Genomic DNA, 21,159 nt, shown 5'->3' with positions numbered 1-21,159 from the left:
CCACACAAACACACACACACACACAACACACACACACACACACACACACACACACACACACACACACACACACACACACACACACACACACACACACACACACACACACACACACACACACACACACACACACACACACACACACACACACACACACACACACACACACACACACACACACACACACACACACACACAGTAAATATGTAAATAACAATGTGTGTTTTAGTCAGAGACCTGAGCCCGAGGAGTAGCAGGTCTTGTGCATCCGCCCGATGAAGAGCTCCAGGCCGATGATGGCGTAGATGATGATGACGAACATCACCAGCATGCCGATGTGCAGCAGAGGAACCATGGCCTTCATGATGGAGTTCAACACGATCTGTAGACCTGACCGCAGGAACACACACTCTTTAGTACGGCATGCATGAAGCACAGGAACAGATAGAAGCATTTTCTATGACCTTTATGTTGCATTATACACTAATCAACTAAAACGTACTATATATTGTATTACTCACGTTATATATACACTGTGTACTATTTCATTATTACACAATGCATGTATTAGAAACCCTAATCATTTGTAATAACCACGGCAATATGTCATGTGAAATCCAGGGAAATAATAACACATTGCATTCAATCCATCAAAATACTTCATTAGTCCCAGTGGGGGAATCAGGTGTTGTGATAGTTGCACCACATTCAGTTCAGATAATCACATTCATATGTATTCAAACATAAGTTGAACCAGCACACACACTGGCTACAAGATGCTTCAGATTATTAGCCTACTAAATGCAAATGTTATTACATAATGAAGTAGAAATGTATTACATTTTGTCCAGTTATGTGTCATGACAAATCTAACCTACGCGCTCATCATTGTTATAATGAGTATCTAGGAGTGGTTTTAGCTCTACGTGTATGCATTTTAATGTTTGCTATGTTTGTATATGTACATGTGTGTGGAACTGCAGAACACATTTCCTTACGAGGACAATAAAGTATATAGTATTGTATCATATCGTTTTAGTTCTAATTATTCAATTTTAAAGCACATTTTAAATATGTTTATTATGAACTATAGACAGAGGAGTCGTATAAATTGTTCCCACACATGAAACAGAGACGTACTTGGCACCCCGGACACCAGTCGTAGCGGTCGCAGCACCCTGAAGGCTCTCAGAGCTTTCACATCCAGACCTCCAGGCTTCCCCGCCGCGTGGTGAGCCTCTCCGGGCTTATGGTCCGTCATGCCCTCCGCTGCCACACTGAACAACCTGCACACACACACACACACACACACACACACCACACACACACACACACACACACACACACACACACACACACACACACACACACACACACACACACACACACACACACACACACACACACACACACACACACACACACACACACACACACACACACACACACACACACACACACACACACACACACACACACACACACACACACACACAAATGATATATGTTAGATCAGCGGTACCCAACCTTTTTCAACCCAGGGCCCGCTTAAGAATCTATAAAATGTTCACGCCCCACATTCAACCATAAACAATATGGAGGCTAAATAAAGTTCTCAGAGCACTTTTGAATTAGAAAAGGAACTGGCCATCAGTAACAAACCGACATGAGAAACTGTGTCTGCAATAGGCAGATGAATAATTAATTAATAATAGCTATTCATTTTTATTACACGGTTTAGTTGAATACTCGACTCTGATTGGTCAATTCAGAACATGTGACACGTTGTTAATCCAGTAGAACAGACCGCTGTCAAGGACTATAATGACCGTTGCTAAGGAGGATCAAGAAAGACAAAGGAAAAGAGGTTCAAATGTCAAAGAAAATCTTAAAAATGAAATGGTTCCACACAAATCATAATGTTTTGCAAATTATTTGGCGGCCCACTTGTAATGCCTTCGCAGCCCCCTAGTGGGTTGGGAACCGCTGTGTTAGATCTTTCAGTACAGCGATGGAAGAATGTTTGCAGACGACGTAAAGCAGCAGCTTACCCGACAATAACGATGACGAAATCCAGTAAATTCCAGCCGCTGCGGATGTAGGCGCTCGGGTGCATCACCAGACCGTAAGCCAGGATCTTAGTGAAGGTCTCGATGGTGAAGATGACGAGGAACACGTACTCTACTTGTTCCTGGAAACAGAGGAAAAAGGCAACATATAAAATGTTAATTAACATTTAGCTGAAGCTTTTACCATGAAGATCCTGCAGGTACACCAGCTTCAAATGAGCCAAACCAAGTGCTGCAAACATTTATAAACATCTCTCATTATTGTGACAAACTATTTCTGATATTTCTTCAATGTCTTCATGTTATTTATTGTATTTTATAGTATCTTTCTACCCTTTGAATTGCTCTTATGGGAAATACCTTGTCTTTTATGCTGCTGCCACGCAAACATTTCAATGAAGTACTTCTTATCTTATCTTAAAATATTGTGTTGTATTGCAGTGTCCTTTTAAGCATGTATTGATAGCTTGTCTGTCTCCTCTACCTGGGACTCTGTAGTTGATACTGCAAGTTTTTCCAATGAGTTTGAACATTTGCTTGTATTTTGTTTGTGAAAGTGTACCGTGAGTTGATCGTAAGGGTGATGGCCGCGATTTTAACAGTATTCCTATCTAACAGTTTCACGGTATACGGTATTGAACCATCATCAGCTTTAATAACCCTTAAAGATATGAGAACACAGTTGTAAACCTGATAAAAACATAGTCCCAGAGCCTGTGAGTGTGCGGGTGTGTTGCAGGTCCTGTGATGGGGGTGAAATGAAAGTGCTTGTTAAAAGATGGCATGCTTTTAGTTGAAAATGTTTATGTACCTAAAGTGAACGAAAGTAATGTTTTGTGTTAAAGGTTTTCAATGAGCATCAAGTGGCCAACAAGAGGCTGAATGAAGCAATAAGGAATCTGCAATCACTCAAATAAAGAGAAAAAAGTTTAGGCAGGAGTCAATAAAACCAACCAAATCACAACTTGACAGAGCTGAGGAGCAGGGGCAGTTCTAGGGGGGGCCATTTTTTTTTTAAAAATGTATATTTTCTGGTACTCGGTTTGCCAAAAACCGCAGGATTTTGTTGCTGTAATGTGAGATTGTGCAGACACCCTTATGTAAAGTAGAGATGTAACTGTTCATTGCCTTTATTTTTATATAAATATGGTGTGAGAGCAAACATTGCACAATAACTTAAGCTGAGGCTAACAGTAATAACTATAAGATCTATCTGAAATAAATAAATACCAATAACTGTATTGCATTGTTTTCTTATGCGCAATTACTTCATACTGTCTAGTTCTCTTTTTCGTCCTGCATTTATTGTGCCCCCCTCAGAAAATAACTGGCCCCCCCAGTCAAATTGGTCTAGAACCGCCACTGCTGAGGAGGCCAATCAGCGTGACTGGGGACACCTGGCCGGAGCCGAGGTGCTACTTAAGCCCTGCTGCCCGGAGTCACATGGCCTTCGTGACTCTCTCTAGGACCGCTGTGGGAAGACTCTCGCCGGGATCCTTTCCCCTCGCCCATCCTCTCATGTTTTTGGTGTTGTTTTGGAATCGCCACAATAAATGTACCGTGGTTTTTGGAACCCTCGAACGTCTCTCTGTCTTTTGCCTACGAGCCGATCATAACACAAGGCATGTGAGTTTACATCTTAGTTGCATGTTAAATTAAACACTAATCAGCTTTGATTCATGTTCACTTTCCCATGTGAACAATAAATAAGTGTCAGTCAGCACGTGTGTCTGAAAGCAATAACTGCTGCAGAAAAAGAAGTGAAAAGTAAAGACGTCTATAAACTGCCTTCTCGTCGAAGCATTAGGAGACATTTTCTAGCATGTTCTCTGCACCACGTGTGTTGTTATCATTAGAGTTAGCAGTGGCTCTCTAACCTCTTAACCCAGTGCCTAACTGTAAGCCTGTCACCAGATCCCTCTCTGTAACCTGCAGCTTAATGCCTCTAATCACAGCAGCCACTGTCACTAGGCCTCTTACCCCGGCTGACGCAATAATCCAGCCACTGACGTTTAACTGAAACCGACTGCAGCCCACAGAAAGCACCAAACAATCGCCTCGTGCAAAAAACTGAGATCTTAGGGGATAATGCTAAACGTCACTGAAGGGAAGAACATGTTCAAATCTCCTTTGTGCAATGCATTAAAGAAATCTACTGACATGTATCCTGATGCAAGAGCTGCTGTATGTCCTGAGAGAAGCAGAATGAACATACCTTATTCATCCAAGGGGGGATATTGGGTTTGTTGCTCCATTTTTTTAATACAACTCAATAAAATATTTACAATAACATAATAAGTTCAAGTACAAATGTGCAATAAAATATTAAATTAAATAAAGAGGTGTGTGTAAAAATTGGGCGTTATAGCAAAAATGTGCAATAAAAGAATACAATTATATAAAATTAGCTTTTATAGTAAATCATTGCAATAAAACATGAAATAAAATCTAATTACAATGTGAAAAAAATAATAACATGTTAAATTATACCAAATAAAATGGAATTAATTATTTAAATAAAAACTTGAAATTATGTTTAAAATAAAAGATCAAATAAAATATATTTAAAATATTTACAGGTTTATTTCCAACAATGTGAATATTTTAAGCTACTTATTTCACTTAAATACCTAACATGTTGTTCAAATACTGATCACGTTTGCTTTATGCAAACAAAGCTTTTAAATTAGGATCGTTTCCAATGAAACAACAACAATTGGACTTAAGTTTTTTTATAAATATTTAAATCTTATGGCTCATATTTCCAAAATGCAAAAGATCAACAGGCTCGTTTTCAGTTTGATCGCTAATACATGTGTTTTAATGGGGAGACGTGACAAAGAGAGGAGGAGGAGGAGGAGGAGGAGGAGGAGGAGGAGGAGGAGGAGGAGGAGGAGGAGGAGGAGGAGGAGGAGGAGGAGGAGGAGGAGGAGGAGGAGGAGGAGGAGGAGGAGGAGGGTTGGTCGGTCACCTCAGCCGGTCAGAGACCCTCCTTTGTTAACCTCTGTTAGTGTTACTGCCTTCAGCTCAATACCTCCTGACCACTGTTCCTCTTTATAAACATCTGTACACGTTAGTCATGAATCACGACTGCCTCTATCAGTGTCCTCAAAGGACTCAGAGGACTTCAGATGGAAGAGGAACTCAGGAGAATCCCACAAGATGCTCTTAAGGCTTTGAAACAGGACCAAAATAACATCAAAAACACAAAAGGCGACTGTGGCTGAGAGAGAGGGAGTGTGTGTGTGTGTGTGTGTGTGTGTGTGTGTGTGTGTGTGTGTGTGTGTGTGTGTGTGTGTGTGTGTGTGTGTGTGTGTGTGTGTGTGTGTGTGTGTGGCCTAGCATTACTATCCTTGTGGGGACCTAAATCTGTTCACACAGTCACGTGTGGGGACTCGCCTCCCTTATGGGGACATAATAGAGAACCGCAGTGACGCGTCCTAAAACCCGGAAGTAAACTCCTTCCGGTTCCTTTCACAAAAAGCAAAGCGATTTCTCCATAAGATTTAGGAAAACAGCTGGAAATAAGGTCTGTGGTTGAAACACATTGAAGAGACGGGTCACGTTTTGTTCAGCCGGATAATCTCCACATGTCTACCCTATTTTTATAATTTTCGAATCATAAATCTAGTCGCCAGAAGCAAAATGCTAACGTTATGCTATAAAGGAACTACAGCAGGGTCGCTGCTTCAACGTCACGCCGACTTAAGATCGATATTCAAACACACAGACTCTAAATGGTTCAAGTTGAAGCGTTTGTTTGAACAGTTTGCAGGAAGCAGGGACTTGCTTTCAAGCAGAACAGGAACTAACTTAGAGCAGTGTTTACGTGTTCGGCGTAATGACGTACAACGGCCTCCACAACTTCTGTAGTCCTATTCAGCCACTTGGTAACAACCATCGTTTCTCAGACACGTCAACTCTTCAGAAATCACCAGTGGGGTCACTGCTGATGGATTTAATGTCGTAGAATAAAACGTGATCCGTCTCTTCAATTTGTGTCAACCACAGACCTTAGTTCAGATAGTTTCCTAAACCCTATGGAGAGATCCCATTGGCTCTGAGACGAGGGAACAGGAAGTGGTGAAATGCTGACTCACTTCCGGGTTTTAGGACGCGTCACTGCAGTTCTCTATGGAGGTCCCCATGAGGGGAATCATTAATTTTAGGGTGAAGACTTGGTTAGGTTTAGGGTAAGGATAAGTCTCCAGGAAATGCATGTAAGTCAATGTGTGTGTGTGTGCATATGTATGTATGTATGTATGTATGTATGTATGTATGTGTGTGTGTGTGTGTGTGTGTGTGTGTGTGTGTGTGTGTGTGTACTGGATAAAGCGCTATATAAGTACGGTCCATTTATTTAAACACATTAAGCACACAACTCCCTATTGTTGCTGGATAATGTTACACAGCAATGCAAGCTAAATAAAGAAATAATACTTTTACATTCTTTCATTTATATTCTTAAAATGGCTCTTACACATAGACTCACATAGAGAGTAGTTAGCCTTGAAAGCTTCATTTATTGCCCTAACAGCAGGGGTCCTAAATGTTTTACAGGTTAAGTTACATATTAAACTGGGCCTATCACAGCGTGTAAACCCTGTTTAACATTATAAACAAACAATGTCTTGGTGCTTACAGTACAAAGCTATTAAAATAATTATGCTTTAGCTGCAATCAGTGTTTTTCTTTCCATTTTTAGAAAAAGGAGCCTTACTTAACTTTCCTAATACCAATCTCAAACGTTTAAATTAGTTAAGACAACAAGTTAAACTTTATTTAATGCATAATGAATATATAGTGTATATTTGTCAGCTGTATAACTCACCAGTTGGTGGTTGGTGACGTTGGAGTCGTCGTCGGGGTACGGTTTGGTCACTCCCATGGCCACACAGTTGGCAAAGATGGCAAGGAGAATAAAAATATCAAAGGGCCTGAGGAGCGGAGTTAAGGTTCAACAGGAGATGCATCTTCACAGGAAATACACACAACAACAACAACAACAACAACAACAACAACAACAACATAATACAACTTCTACCCAAGCTACATCCTTCCCAACATATTCACATCAGCACATGCAGAACTGTCTGCATACATATATGTTGGGGAAACTTCTGAAGCAATTGGAAACAGGACTCGGAGAGGCACGAGGAGAGCTGGAGCTTTGATGGCAAACACTCATGGTTTATTTGGAGTTACGGCGAATTGAGAAGACAGGTGGTGTGTCACGAGCTGACACAGCGGTTGCCAAACCAATTCTGAAGAACTCTTCTGTAGCTCGAGGTTTTAACTAGTTCAGAGTGTAATAATCAACATTCTTCATCAGCGAGACTAAACATTATGGACCCTGAATCTAACTCTCGTCCGTAGGAAAGAATGAGCGCCAGGGAGCCTACGTCCCTGAACAGTGAACTACCTCATGGCGGCTTGTGCTCTGTCATAGACTGGCAACAACAATGCGCCCAAGCTGCTCCCCCTTAAGAGAGATAGCAGCAACACCCAAGGCCGTAGACCTAAGCCGTGGGAAAGGAGACAGTGAGAGGAGAACATGATGAACTGGGTCGAAGGTTGAATACCTAAGAAAATTATTCCCTAACAATATATATATTTATATATATATAAATATATATATATATTTATATATATATTTATATAACCCAATGTGTGATAGAGTATAGGAAAAAACATGAGAAGAGAAATAGTTGATGTTGCTTTGCATTTCAAAGATAAGGTTAAAATGTTGAGAATTATAACTGTTCAGAATAAGTTATACATGTTGCAAATAAAGTAGACATGTTGAGAAAATGTTGAGAATAAAAAGAACCTTTTAAGAATAAGGTTTAAAGGTTGAAAATGTGGTACGGTTACTGAAAATAAAGTCATGATTTGAAGAATACATTATATCTCTGGCGGATAAGATATAAGCGTTGAAAGTAAAGTAAAAACGTTCAGAAGAAATGTAATACGTTGAAAGTAAAGTCAGTTTTTAAGGATTAATGTTGAGTATAAAGTGGAAATGTCGAAAGGAAAAGTCAAACTTGTTTTAGAAAACTTCCAGTGCAATCTTGTGCAGCAAACCTGCAATGTGGAATACAGAAACTTTTTGCAAATGTACTTTGCAATAATTAGTTGTAATGTGAAATAAACATACATTTTTATATTGACTCGACACCTGAATATGTTACTTATGCTGCTACTCATTTTTAGCCATGGCTGTGTACTTAGTTGTCTTTATTTTATTCTATTATTGTGTGCTTTTCTTCTCTATATTTAATTAGTTAGTTTACTCTTTATTATTGCATACCTTACTTGTTTTGCCACTTTAGCTGCAACACTGTAAATCCTGTGGGATTCATAAAGTAACTCTGATTCTGATCAACTAAAAGTTTGACATTTTGACAATATCCTCAGAAAGTTCAATCCTCTTCTCATTTCTTCATGCCTCTGAATCAGAAACAGGTTTCTTGCCAAAGTAAGTTTACACACACGAGGAACTTTCCTAAACACAGTTAAAGAAGATAAATTGTAAGAAAAACAAGCAAAAAATCAAAACTATTTAAAATAAGAAAACTCTCCGTATTCCCTGCCTTCTCTGAAGGATATTATTTCTGCTAAGGTGAATGTATTTTCTTATACAGGAGAGGGTCTGTGTGTTGGTGGTAGGCGTAACACGTACTCTCACCATATCATAGTTTAATCACAGGTACAGTAGGATTACATTATTATTATTAAAGGTCCCCTATTATACTGTTTGTCATCAATGTATTACAGCAGGTCTCAGATATATACAAACAAGTCTCTGATCTGTTTGGCTCCATATACCAAACAGATCATTGCAGCATTACACATAATTCCCCTCTGTTTCAAACGTGTTTCCACTCCCCACGCCCCTCTGAGAGATATTTGGTTACAAAGAACTCAATAGGCGCTTTCACACCGGAGTACTTTTCCCGTTTAGTTCCGATAGTTCCTGGGATTTTGCGTTCACACCAAAAAGAGAACTTAGTTCATGAGAACTTTTACCCCCTTTTCAGTCCCTGCTAGAGAGCAGGTACTTTCCTGGGGAGAAAAAAGTTCCAATTTCTGATTGGCTGGGCGAATTGCAAACCACGCCCCGTAAAACTCTGAAAAGTTTTGTGAAGCCGCCATTGTATTTGCTGGCATTAGCATTATTAGCATTAGCATTAGCCCTGCGCACAAACGCAGAGAGACTAATTTATGGCAACACAAAAAAAAAACATGGGAGCGGTGGAGATGAGGAGGTGTCGGCGTTCTGGCGATTTACTCGGAAGGCTTCAGTAGAAGCTGCTGGGAGTCCCAGCAGCTTCTACTGAAGCCAGTCCCCAACTCCGGGGACTTCCGGCCGGGGACTTTGGGCGGCAGTATACGCCGTGAAGTTGTTTGCGGCCTGGCAACGTCAAAGAAAAGCACACCGTGGTCGACCGAGGAGGTGACGACGTTCCTACATCTCATTGGGGATGATACAATCCAGCGGGAGCTCGACGGAACAACTCGAAATGTGAAAAAAAAAAAAAAACGATCGCCCCGCCTACACTGCGTTGCTACCCCAGGTCCTAAACTGTAATGGAAATGCGCCACGGCCTCGGACGGCCAGCGAGGCAGCCCGAGGCCTGAGCGAGGACGCTTATGGCGCGTTTCCACTGCAGCGGGGTAGCCCCGTTTAAGCGTCCCTAAGCGTCCTCGCTCTGGCCTCGGGCTGCCTCGCTGGCCGTCCCAGGCCATGGCGCATTTCCATTACAGTTTAGGACCTGGGGTAGCAACGCAGTGTAGGCGGGGCGATCAGCTTTGTTTTTGTTCACATTTCGAGTTGTTCCGTCGAGCTCCCGCTGGATTTGATCATCCCCAATGAGATGTAGGAACGTCGTCACCTCCTCGGTCGACCACGGTGTGCTTTTTTTATTAGACGTAGCCATTTTTGTAGCTCCTCCGTTTACAAAATGTTGTGTATAAAAATGCTGCAAGCTTGCTTCTAAATATATATGCGACGCTAGGGATGAACTCGCGCGCAATCTTGTGACGATTCTCTCTGACCAATCAGCAGTCGAGAGTGTTGACGTCACTAGTTCAGCCCTGGCCCTGGTCTGAGGGAACCACGATTTTATGAGGCCGGAAAAAGAGGGAAAAAGTACCCGCTGGCCGGTACTAGGCTATATGGAAACGCCACCAAAAACCGGCCTGGCCGCTTGAGGACGGTTAAGGACGCTTAAACGGGGCTACCCGCTGCAGTGGAAATGTGCCATAAGTGCTGGGAACTAAGTACGTCAAAGTACTTGGTGTGAAAGCGGCTAATGGTGCTCTAGGAGGAGATTCAGGTGATAAGGGGGGGGGTTACCTTGGTTGCTGATTGGCTAATGGTTACACAAGCCAATAAAATCGTTATGACATCATAAAGTGGCCACAATCTGATCAGCTCATTTTCAGACAGGTTTTTATAGCAATGGATCAAAAAGAGAGAGAATCTTTGTTCCTGAAACTTTCAGAGTCTCTTTCCACAGAGGGGACACATGTTGATGTAGAAGAGACATGAAGAAGAGGGGACACATGTTGATGTAGAAGAGACATGAAGAAGAGGGGACACATGTTGATGTAGAAGAGACATGAAGAAGAGGGGACACATGTTGATGTAGAAGAGACATGAAGAAGAGGGGACACATGTTGATGTAGAAGAGACATGAAGAAGAGGGGACACATGTTGATGTAGAAGAGACATGAAGAAGAGGGGACACATGTTGATGTAGAAGAGATATGAAGAAGAGGGGACACATAGTGATGTAGAAGAGACATGGAGAAGAGGGGACACATGTTGATGTAGAAGAGACATGGAGAAGAGGGGACACATGTTGATGTAGAAGAGACATGAAGAAGAGGGGACACATAGTGATGTAGAAGAGACATGGAGAAGAGGGGACACATGTTGATGTAGAAGAGACATGGAGAAGAGGGGACACATGTTGATGTAGAAGAGACATGAAGAAGAGGGGACACATGTTGATGTACAAGAGACATGAAGAAGAGGGGACACATGGTGATGTAGAAGAGAAATGGAGAAGAGGGGACACATGTTGATGTAGAAGAGACATGAAGAAGAGGGGACACATGTTGATGTACAAGAGACATGAAGAAGAGGGGACACATGGTGATGTAGAAGAGACATGGAGAAGAGGGGACACATGTTGATGTAGAAGAGACATGAAGAAGAGAGGACACATGTTGATGTAGGAGAGACATGAAGAAGAGGATTTTGTATAATAGGGGACCTTTAAGTAGGTAACTGTAGTAATTGCAGGTACTCCACAACCAATTTCTTTTTTTATATTATAAAAAACTATTTTAAAATAAGTAAACTCTCCGTATCCCCTTCCCTCTCTGAAGGATACTTCCACTCCACCAGGGCGAGGGCGGCCATGCGGATGGGGTTGCTGAGCGTGAGGCAGCAGAGCGCTCGGGGGGCTCGCATCGCAGACTTGTTGGCCTGCATCGCCTTCTTCGCCCCCCCGCCTCTCTTCCTGGCCGAGCCAGCGGACCCCTCGGCTTTCCCTCCATCCCCCTCATCTGTGGAAAATACAACGAAAAAACACATACAGTTAGTTATTCTCAGATATTGTACTTGAGTAAAAGTAGAAGTACTCAGATCTTGTGTTTGAGTAAAAGTAGAAGTACTCAGATCTTGTGCTTGAGTAAAGATAGAAGTACTCAGATCTTGTACTTGAGTAAAAGTAGAAGTACCAGAGTGTAGGAATACCCTGTTACAGTAAAAGTCCTGCATTCAAAATGTTCCTCAAGTGAAAGTAGAAAAGTATTCTCATCAAATTATAGTTAGAGTAGCGACAGTAAAAGTAGTCGTTGTGCAGATTGGTCCATTTCAGAATAATATATATGATATGTTTTATAATGATTGATCATGAAAGTGTTCTCAAAGCTGGTAAAGGAGCAGCTAGTTTGAATGACTTTGTATACTGCAGGGTAGCTGGTGGATTTACTCCAGGTGGAACTAAAGTCTGATTCAACACTTGATTATATTTCACATCATTCATCCAGATCTGTGAAGTAACTAAAGGGATTAAATACATGTAGTGGAGGAGAAGTACACCATGTACCTCTGAACTGTAGTGGAGTAGAAGTAGCAAAACATTGACCTCAAAATTGACTAGAGTAGATGTACTTATCTACTTAACACCACTGTCCCTTTGTCATATCTGTATTTATTATATCGTACTTACGTCAAACCAATGTTTGGACTGGTTAATAAATGTTTTGGGAGCATTAAGTAGTCAGGGGTAGTTTAGATTTGAAGGTATTTGGTGTTTTTTTACCTTGTAAATGTTTCTGTATGACACATGAACTCTCTATTCAAACTGTCTTAGTAAGATATATTCAAACTACTTTCTTTTTAGTATCTGGGCTAGTGTCTATTAAATCACTCTATTCTGTCTCATGGTTGTATTTTTGTCAATATAATACATTAAATTGAAAGAGAAATATGAGTAATGCATGTCCGATGAGAATGTATTCTGCTAAATATTATAGTCTGAGCAGGTGAATGTATTTTCTTATACAGGGGAGGGTCTGGTGTGTTGGTGGTAGGCGTAACACTTACTCTCACCATATCATAGTTTAATCACCAGGTACAGTAGTGTTATATTATTAGTATTAAGTAATTGTAGTAATTGCAGGTATCTGTCCTGAGGCCTCATTATTAGACCAGATGTGACCTACTTCTCCAGGTACTGAGGCCCAGGATCACCTGAGGAGGCCCTCACACAGTAAGCCTGCAGGAGCAACCTCACAGTTTTTACACGTCTATTATCATCAGTTAAAGGATTGAATGTGCCCCCATGCCACCTGCAGTAAACTACAGCACTGTGGGCCATGACTACTTGATTTTTGCATGACTTTGACGGTATAATGTTGTCACTCAGAGACTTAGTGAGCAGTTCCTACCTTTCTTCGCGTCCATGTCCGCCGTTTAACCACGAAATCACCTCAGGAAACCCACCATCAACTCCTCAGGGGATCTGCGATGCGGTATGGATCACATGTATTCACTTCAACCCCGAAAAAAGAGAACTTTCTCAGCGTAAAAGTAAAAAAAAGAAGCACCATGTGCAGTCTGTCATCTCAGCTGCAGGCCATGCTGCTCAGCTCTGCGCACACATCCAATTAAAGCTGATTTAACTGATAACGCGTATTAATGAAAACTGCAATTGCTTTGTTTATATCCACGCAGGCACATAACGGTGAAGGGGAGATGAAACTAACGCGTCCTCAGATCCTCGGTTTTCACCCGGGAGGATTAGAGGAGTTGAGCCGGTTAACGGGATGAGGATCTGAGCAGGGGAAGGTGGAGGAACACCGTGTGGAGGAGGTGTGGGCACAATGTGGGGAAAGTTATATATAAGTTGAATAAAATAATATTAAGAAGTAGTGCCAGGATATTTAATGAATAAGGATGGTTTAGCGGGAATAAGAGATGGTTTCAGAGAAGCAGCAGGGGGTGCAGTACCGGCTGAGGGCCACAGAGGGCGCTGCCTCACAGGGAACACACGCACTGTGATTACAGGAGGGACACCGCGTATTATCTGAACCCACTGCATTACTTTAGGCTACTTTAAGCTAGAGCCATGTTCATGTACTTTTAGTTTTAACTCGGAAATGCATTAAAGGTACTACCCTCAACATAAATAAATAAAACAGAAAATCCTTGGCACAAATATAAGCATGAATAACAAATAAGGTAATCAACATTTATCTCTCCTGTTGTCTTCGGGTCAAATCTGACCGATTTACTACTTTCATCAATCATAACTTTTTAGTTTTACTGTAGATTTGATTGCATTAAGGCTTTATGATATCCTTCACAGTAGACATTTGAACATATACAATTGCTGATCACCACTTTCATTGAATTTTGGATGATTTAGTCAACTTTGTAACACCCATGGTGTTTCCGCTCAAACATGACCGCCATAAAGAAAAGGAATTAGTAACCATCCGGATCATATAAGACATACACAAACACCCACACTAGATGTGTGTGTCCCCCCTTTATGTGCCCAATCCCCCCATGTGAATCACACCTGGCACACACACACACACACACACACACACACACACACACACACACACACACACACACACACACACACACACACACACACACACACACACACACACACACACACACACACACACACAGAACAATTTGACACATTTCCCGCTCTTACAGTGGGGCAAAAAAGTATTTAGTCAGCCACCAATTGTGCAAGTTCTCCCACTTAAAAAAATGAGAGAGGCCTGTAATTGTCATCCTAGGTACACTTCAACTATGAGAGACAGAATGGGGGGAAAGAATCCAGGAAATCACATCGTAGGATTTTTAATGAATTAATTGGTAAATTCCTCGGTAAAATAAGTATTTGGTCACCTACAAACAAACAAGATTTCTGGCTCTCACAGACCTGTAACTTCTTCTTTAAGAGCCTACTCTGTCCTCCACTCGTTAACTGTATTAATGGCACCTGTTTGAACTCGTTATCAGTATAAAAGACACCTGTCCACAACCTCAAACAGTCACACTCCAAACTCCACTATGGCCAAGACCAAAGAGCTGTCAAAGGACACCAGAAACAAAATGGTAGACCTGCACCAGGCTGGGAAGACTGAATCTGCAATAGGTAAGCAGCTTGGTGTGAAGAAATCAACTGTGGGAGCAATTATTAGAAAATGGAAGACATACAAGACCACTGATAATCTCCCTCGATCTGGGGCTCCACGCAATATCTCACCCCGTGGGGTCAAAATGATCACAAGAACAGTGAGCAAACATCCCAGAACCACACGGGGGGGACCTAGTCAATGACCTGCAGAGAGCTGGGACCAAAGTAACAAAGGCTACCATCAGTAACACACTACGCCGCCAGGGACTCAAATCCTGCAGTGCCAGACGTGTCCCCTGCTTAAACCAGTACATGTCCAGGCCCGTCTGAAGTTTGCTAGAGAGCATTTAGATGATCCAGAAGAGGATTGGGAGAATGTCATATGGTCAGATGAAACCAAAATAGAACTTTTTGGTAAAAACTCAACTAGACGTGTTTGGAGGAGAAAGAATGCTGAGTTGCATCCAAAGAACACCATACCTACTGTGAAACATGGGGGTGGAAACATCATGCTTTGGGGCTGTTTTTCTGCAAAGGGACCAGGACGACTGATCCGTGTAAAGGAAAGAATGAATGGGGCCATGTATCGTGAGATTTTGAGTGACAACCTCCTTCCATCAGCAAGGGCATTGCATTTTTAACCACGCATGGCATCCATGAAAAATGTCAGTCTGGCTTTAAATCTATGCACAGTACTGAAACAGCCCTTTTAAGAGTTTTTTAATGATCTGCTCTTAGCCGCCGACTCAGGCAGCCCAGCTGTCTTGGTGCTGTTAGATTTAACTGCTGCCTTTGACACTGTGGATCATAGTATCCTGTTGTCACTGCTTGAACAGTCCGCAGGCATTACAGGCTCTGCTCTTGCATGGTTCAGGTCTTATTTGACGGACCGTAGCTTCTCAGTGCAGTTAGGTGTCTTCTCCTCTGCCAAAGCCCCTCTTACCTGTGGGGTTCCCCAAGGCTCGATTCTGGGCCCCATCCTTTTTCTATTGTACATACTGCCCCTAGGTTCAATTCTCACAACACATAATATCCCCTTCCATTGTTACGCTGATGATGTACAGATTTATCTGCCTCTCAATCAAAATGCCAACTCACTACAGCAGTTGAAGGACTGCTTAATAGAGATTAAATCCTGGCTGAGCCACAACTTCCTCACCCTCAATGAGAGCAAGATCGAGGTACATTTTTTTGGACCCCAACCAACAGTCTCCCCGGTTGATATTCTGGGCTCCCTCAATAAAAATATCCTCCCCTCTGTTATGAACCTTGGAGTGACCTTCAACAGCGCCTTTAAATTTGATAAGCAGGTTAGCACTCTAGTCAAGACCTGCTTTTTCAAAATACGACTATTGGCTAAGTCGTTTTTATCTTTTAAAGACCTAGAAAGGGTTATTAACGCCTTTGTTACCTCGAGACTGGATTACTGCAATGCGCTGTATGTGGGTATGGACCAGGCCTCAATTAGACGCCTCCAGCTAGTTCAGAATGCAGCTGCACGTCTTCTCACTGGCCATAAAAAGCGTGACCATATCACCCTAATTCTGGCTTCATTGGATTGGCTTCCAGTTCAGTTCAGAATAGATTTTAAACTCCTTTTATTTGTTTTTAAAGCCCTAAATGGGCTGGCTCCTGCCTATATAGCCAAACTCCTCCATCGCTACACCCCAGGCAGAGCCTTAAGGTCGGCTGATCAGCTGCTGTTGATAGTGCCTAAGACCAGGCTTAAAACCAGAGGGCATCGAGCTTTCGCAGCCGCTGGCCCTAGGCTCTGGAACACTTTGCCCCTCCATGTGAGGTCGGCCCAGACCCTGGGGTTTTTTTAATTTACACTTAAAACTCACTTTTTCTCTTTGGCTTTTGTTTAATTATCTATTTATTCATTTAGTTCTTTATTTTAATATTTATAACATAACATAGGATTTCATAAAGTATTTTTTAAATAGTTTATACATTATTCGAATATAGGAATAATAGATAGGATTACTTAAAATATAGTTAAGGAGAATTAATTAACTAAACTAACTAACTAAAGGTTATGTGGAAGCATGAAATAAATGATATTGCAACAAGCTTAAATGTGACTCAGCTTGTTATTCCATGTTGCTGTGCACAATGACCAACTAAGTAAAAACAGGCATAGGGTCATGTTCATTCATTCAAACTTTATCGTAACTTGTAAATAGGTTAGAGGTAGATACATCATTTGCAAAAGTAAGAAAATAAGGAATAAAGAAATAAGTAAGTAGTTATTGAGTACAATAATGAAAAAGGCACCCAAAAACCCAGAACAAATAAGAAATCTTATCGAAAATGTTAAGAATAAAATTAAAATAAATACAAATCCAAATAAGTCCAAAGAAAATATTAATAAAAAACAACAAAGCAAAGTTAGGGTGTTTAAAAATAGTTTTTAAAATGCTTAATAAAACCCCCAGATTCTCTCACAATAATGAGCATTATAATTATCTCCAGTATAAATATGCATAACAAGTAGAAAACTATTGTAAAGTAAAAAAAAACTCCAAGTCTTTAAGAACATTTTATGCCTTTATTGTTTCTTTTATATCAGCTCTTGATAAGATAAATATATTACAATACATTACATAAACATTATTTCTCTACAGTTCAACTGTAAAACACACAAAGCACCATCTCTACTGTGACTGATGACTTTAAGAAAACACAGGTGAGTTTAAAGTGCTTTGTTGCTTAATGGAGCAATTCAAGCGTTGAAAGGTGCAAATATGTATCAGTAATTTAACCATCATTTAATCGAAAAACTCAGTAGTATTTGTGATCTTCCTTATCATACATAACGATACAGATTTAAAATGACAAAAGCTGCCGGGTGAGGCAAGACCTTCTGAAGAGCAACGGCAAAACAAAGATTGAAATTAGAGACGAGACACATTTTCAATGAAAAACAATCCCAGCTGACTCATAATTAAAAACACAAGACTCTCCATAGTAAAACCTCACTGATATCTAATCGACTCATTATTCTATTCTACTGTTCTGCCTCAGTCACTGACTTCACTGTTTACTGTGTTTTTTATCTTTTAAAAACACACTGATGCATGTCTCATTTTTAAGATTATAAACGGCAAGGCACCCCCACCACCACTCTGCACTTTTATACAGCAGAACAATTCAAACAGCAGAACCACAAGGTCTGCCCTAAGAGGGGACTGTGCAGTCCCTCTTAGGTCCAGTTCCTTTGGTAAACAGTGTTTCTCTGTGAGGGCATCAACACTTTGGAACACAACACCAATACAGATAAGGAATAACACCTCATATCATACATTTCAACACTATCTTAAGAACTGGCTTTTAAGCAATCAAAAATGTGAACACTTTTAACTGTATCATAGTATGATAGTATTGCATCTGTTTGCATGTTTGTCTGTTCCTATTTATTGTTGTACTGTTGTTGTCTGTTACTGTGTGTATTTTTGGAATTTACGGTATTTTTGGAACTTTAAGTATATTTGGAACTTTAAGTATATTTGGAACTTTAAGTATTTTTGGAACTTTAAGTATTTTTGGAATTTACGGTATTTTTGGAACTTTAAGTATTTTTGGAACTTTAAGTATGTTTGGAATTTAGGGTTTTTTGGAACTTTAAGTATATTTGGAACTTTAAGTATTTTTGGAATTTACGGTATTTTTGGAACTTTAAGTATTTTTGGAATTTACGGTATTTTTGGAACTTTAAGTATATTTGGAACTTTAAGTATGTTTGGAATTTAGGGTTTTTTGGAACTTTAAGTATATTTGGAACTTTAAGTATTTTTGGAACTTTAAGTATGTTTGGAATTTAGGGTTTTTTGGAATTTACGGTATTTTTGGAACTTTAAGTATTTTTGGAACTTTAAGTATATTTGGAACTTTAAGTATTTTTGGAACTTAAGTATTTTTGGAATTTACGGTATTTTTGGAACTTTAAGTATATTTGGAACTTTAAGTATTTTTGGAACTTTAAGTATGTTTGGAATTTAGGGTTTTTTGGAACTTTAAGTATATTTGGAACTTTAAGTATTTTTGGAATTTACGGTATTTTTGGAACTTTAAGTATTTTTGGAATTTACGGTATTTTTGGAACTTTAAGTATATTTGGAACTTTAAGTATGTTTGGAATTTAGGGTTTTTTGGAACTTTAAGTATATTTGGAACTTTAAGTATTTTTGGAATTTACGGTATTTTTGGAACTTTAAGTATTTTTGGAATTTACGGTATTTTTGGAACTTTAAGTATTTTTGGAACTTTAAGTATATTTGGAACTTTAAGTATTTTTGGAACTTTAAGTATGTTTGGAATTTAGGGTTTTTTGGAACTTTAAGTATATTTGGAACTTTAAGTATTTTTGGAATTTACGGTATTTTTGGAACTTTAAGTATATTTGGAACTTTAAGTATTTTTGGAATTTACGGTATTTTTGGAACTTTAAGTATTTTTGGAACTTTAAGTATTTTTGGAATTTACGGTATTTTTGGAACTTTAAGTATTTTTGGAATTTACTGTATTTTTGGACCTTTAAGTATTTTTGGATCTTGGGACCCTTTCCATACATTCTAAGACCTCATCAACACTTCAAGTTCTAACCGGTTGCCTTGACGACACACTTTACCTCACATTGACTATACACAGTATTGATTGTCCTTCCTCCTTATCTTCCAACCATTTGGACGCAGACTTGCATTTCCCCATAACGATGCTGTTTAACAACCGGCGCAAACGGACCTCCGCGCTATCAAGCAGTGAGCGCGCGATGTCCTGTTCAGATGACGTCAAACCCAACGGGATGCCATCAATAAACTTCACAGAATCACACTACACACCTACGCAATGATTACATTCAGGCAGACTGTAGAACACAACCTCTTTGGACCATTCATATACTTATTGAAAACAAGATACAAAATGTAAAACCTTGGAAAATGCCCGTTTAATACTTTTAATAGCCTTAATTTTCACTAAATTGATTTATGAACTTTTAATACTTTTTAAGACCCCGCAAACTGAATCTGTGATTTCAAGTAGAACATCTTTGGTAGCTTCAAGGAATAGTTTCATGTTTTGGGAAAATATGCTTCAGAGCTGCAACGGTCATTTTTAGTATTGAATAACCTGGAGAATATTTTCTGAATTAGTCGTTTGGTTTATAAAATGTAGCAAAATATGAATCCAAGTCTCTCAAAATAAATGCAAATGACGGATCAGTTTTTACACTTTTACTTTTGTACGGATTAAACAAACAACATACGACGTGTTGATAATGTTGATTTCGAGGCGTAGCTAGACGGACTTTCTTACCTTTGAGCAGGTGATCTATCTTCTAACTCCTAGCATTGAACCATACAAGCATGTTTCCCAAAATGTAAAACTACTCCATTCACCCGTGGGCATTACCAGCATTTTTGGTGTTTAAATAATACATTTTTGGGGGGAAATGTCATTTCTTAGTTTCCACTTGCTGCTGTAATATAGTGCATTTCAGTGTTTGATGCCCTAAAATCAATGTTGTTGCTAATCATCGACCTAACCAAGAGAGTGGAAAAGAATGAAAATAAACTAGCATTTAGGATACAGAATATTAGTCATGTTTTGTGTTTGTTCCCATTAAAAAGTAGAGCCTTTGTTAACAAACGGCATTAAAAGGGAAAACAACTCCAACATAAAAGGAATATTTAGTCATTTTGACCAGGAATGATTTTGGTAAAGTGAAATTGGGAAATAATGTTAATAAATCATTTTATAACCGTTTCTTTTTGTCCTCTTAAAGGTCCCATGTCATGGCCATTTCTACTGATCATAGTTCCATTGTTGAGGTCTACTAGAATAGATTTAAATTGTTCAATGTTCCAAACTCACATTGGTTTCTCACAGCATCTCTGTATAGTATGTGTATTCACTCTCTGTCCTACACGGCTTGTTGGAGCTCCTGCCCTCCCCTCCCTGTGAGCCCAGTGTGCTCTGATTGGTCAGGCTGCTGCGAGGAGCGGGCAGGTTTCCGGGTCGGCGATACAGCGAGAACAAGAGAAACTCATCCTGAGCACACACAAACACTCACAGCCGAAGTAAAGACAATAAGTGTGGCTTGATATTGAGAAAGAAAAAGGTTTATAGCGCTGTGAGAATGGGTCTGCGGAGAGCATTTCTCCGCCATCCCAACTAGTCTATTACCAGCGTTCAGGGAGCTCTATGCAAGTCAATGGACTCCCTGTTAGTTAGCCAAGGGATCCTGGTGTGTGAGGTGCTCCGAGGATTGGTCCATTTGAGCCAATCCGGTCATTTGTTGTTGATCTGGGTGTTCACACTTCACAGAACCCAGGAAGCAAACAATGGAAAAAGAGAAATCTCCAACGAGGCGTTCTGGGGCAGCAGACAGGTCTTCTCTGTGTTAG

The 21,159-nt window shown here is 40.2% G+C and overlaps 1 protein-coding gene across 1 annotated transcript in view; it reads right to left on the bottom strand.

Annotated features, from left to right (window-relative positions):
* LOC117563145 (voltage-dependent L-type calcium channel subunit alpha-1D-like) overlaps positions 1-13,053 on the bottom strand; it is an 81,145-nt gene extending 68,092 nt beyond the window's left edge. Inside the window, exons 1-6 of the mRNA XM_034241319.1 lie at positions 13,038-13,053; positions 11,474-11,648; positions 6,901-7,006; positions 2,052-2,191; positions 1,141-1,286; positions 238-390 (exon numbers count right to left, since the gene is read on the bottom strand). Coding sequence (XP_034097210.1) covers positions 238-390; positions 1,141-1,286; positions 2,052-2,191; positions 6,901-7,006; positions 11,474-11,648; positions 13,038-13,053 — 736 coding nt within the window. The remainder of the gene's footprint in view (positions 1-237; positions 391-1,140; positions 1,287-2,051; positions 2,192-6,900; positions 7,007-11,473; positions 11,649-13,037) is intronic.
* Positions 13,054-21,159: the final 8,106 nt, after the last annotated feature.

Source organism: Gymnodraco acuticeps, unplaced genomic scaffold, assembly GCF_902827175.1.
Source record: "Gymnodraco acuticeps unplaced genomic scaffold, fGymAcu1.1, whole genome shotgun sequence".
Taxonomy (NCBI): domain Eukaryota; kingdom Metazoa; phylum Chordata; class Actinopteri; order Perciformes; family Bathydraconidae; genus Gymnodraco; species Gymnodraco acuticeps.
Note: the sequence above shows the minus strand (reverse complement) of the source record. Positions and strands in the feature narration are given on the sequence as shown.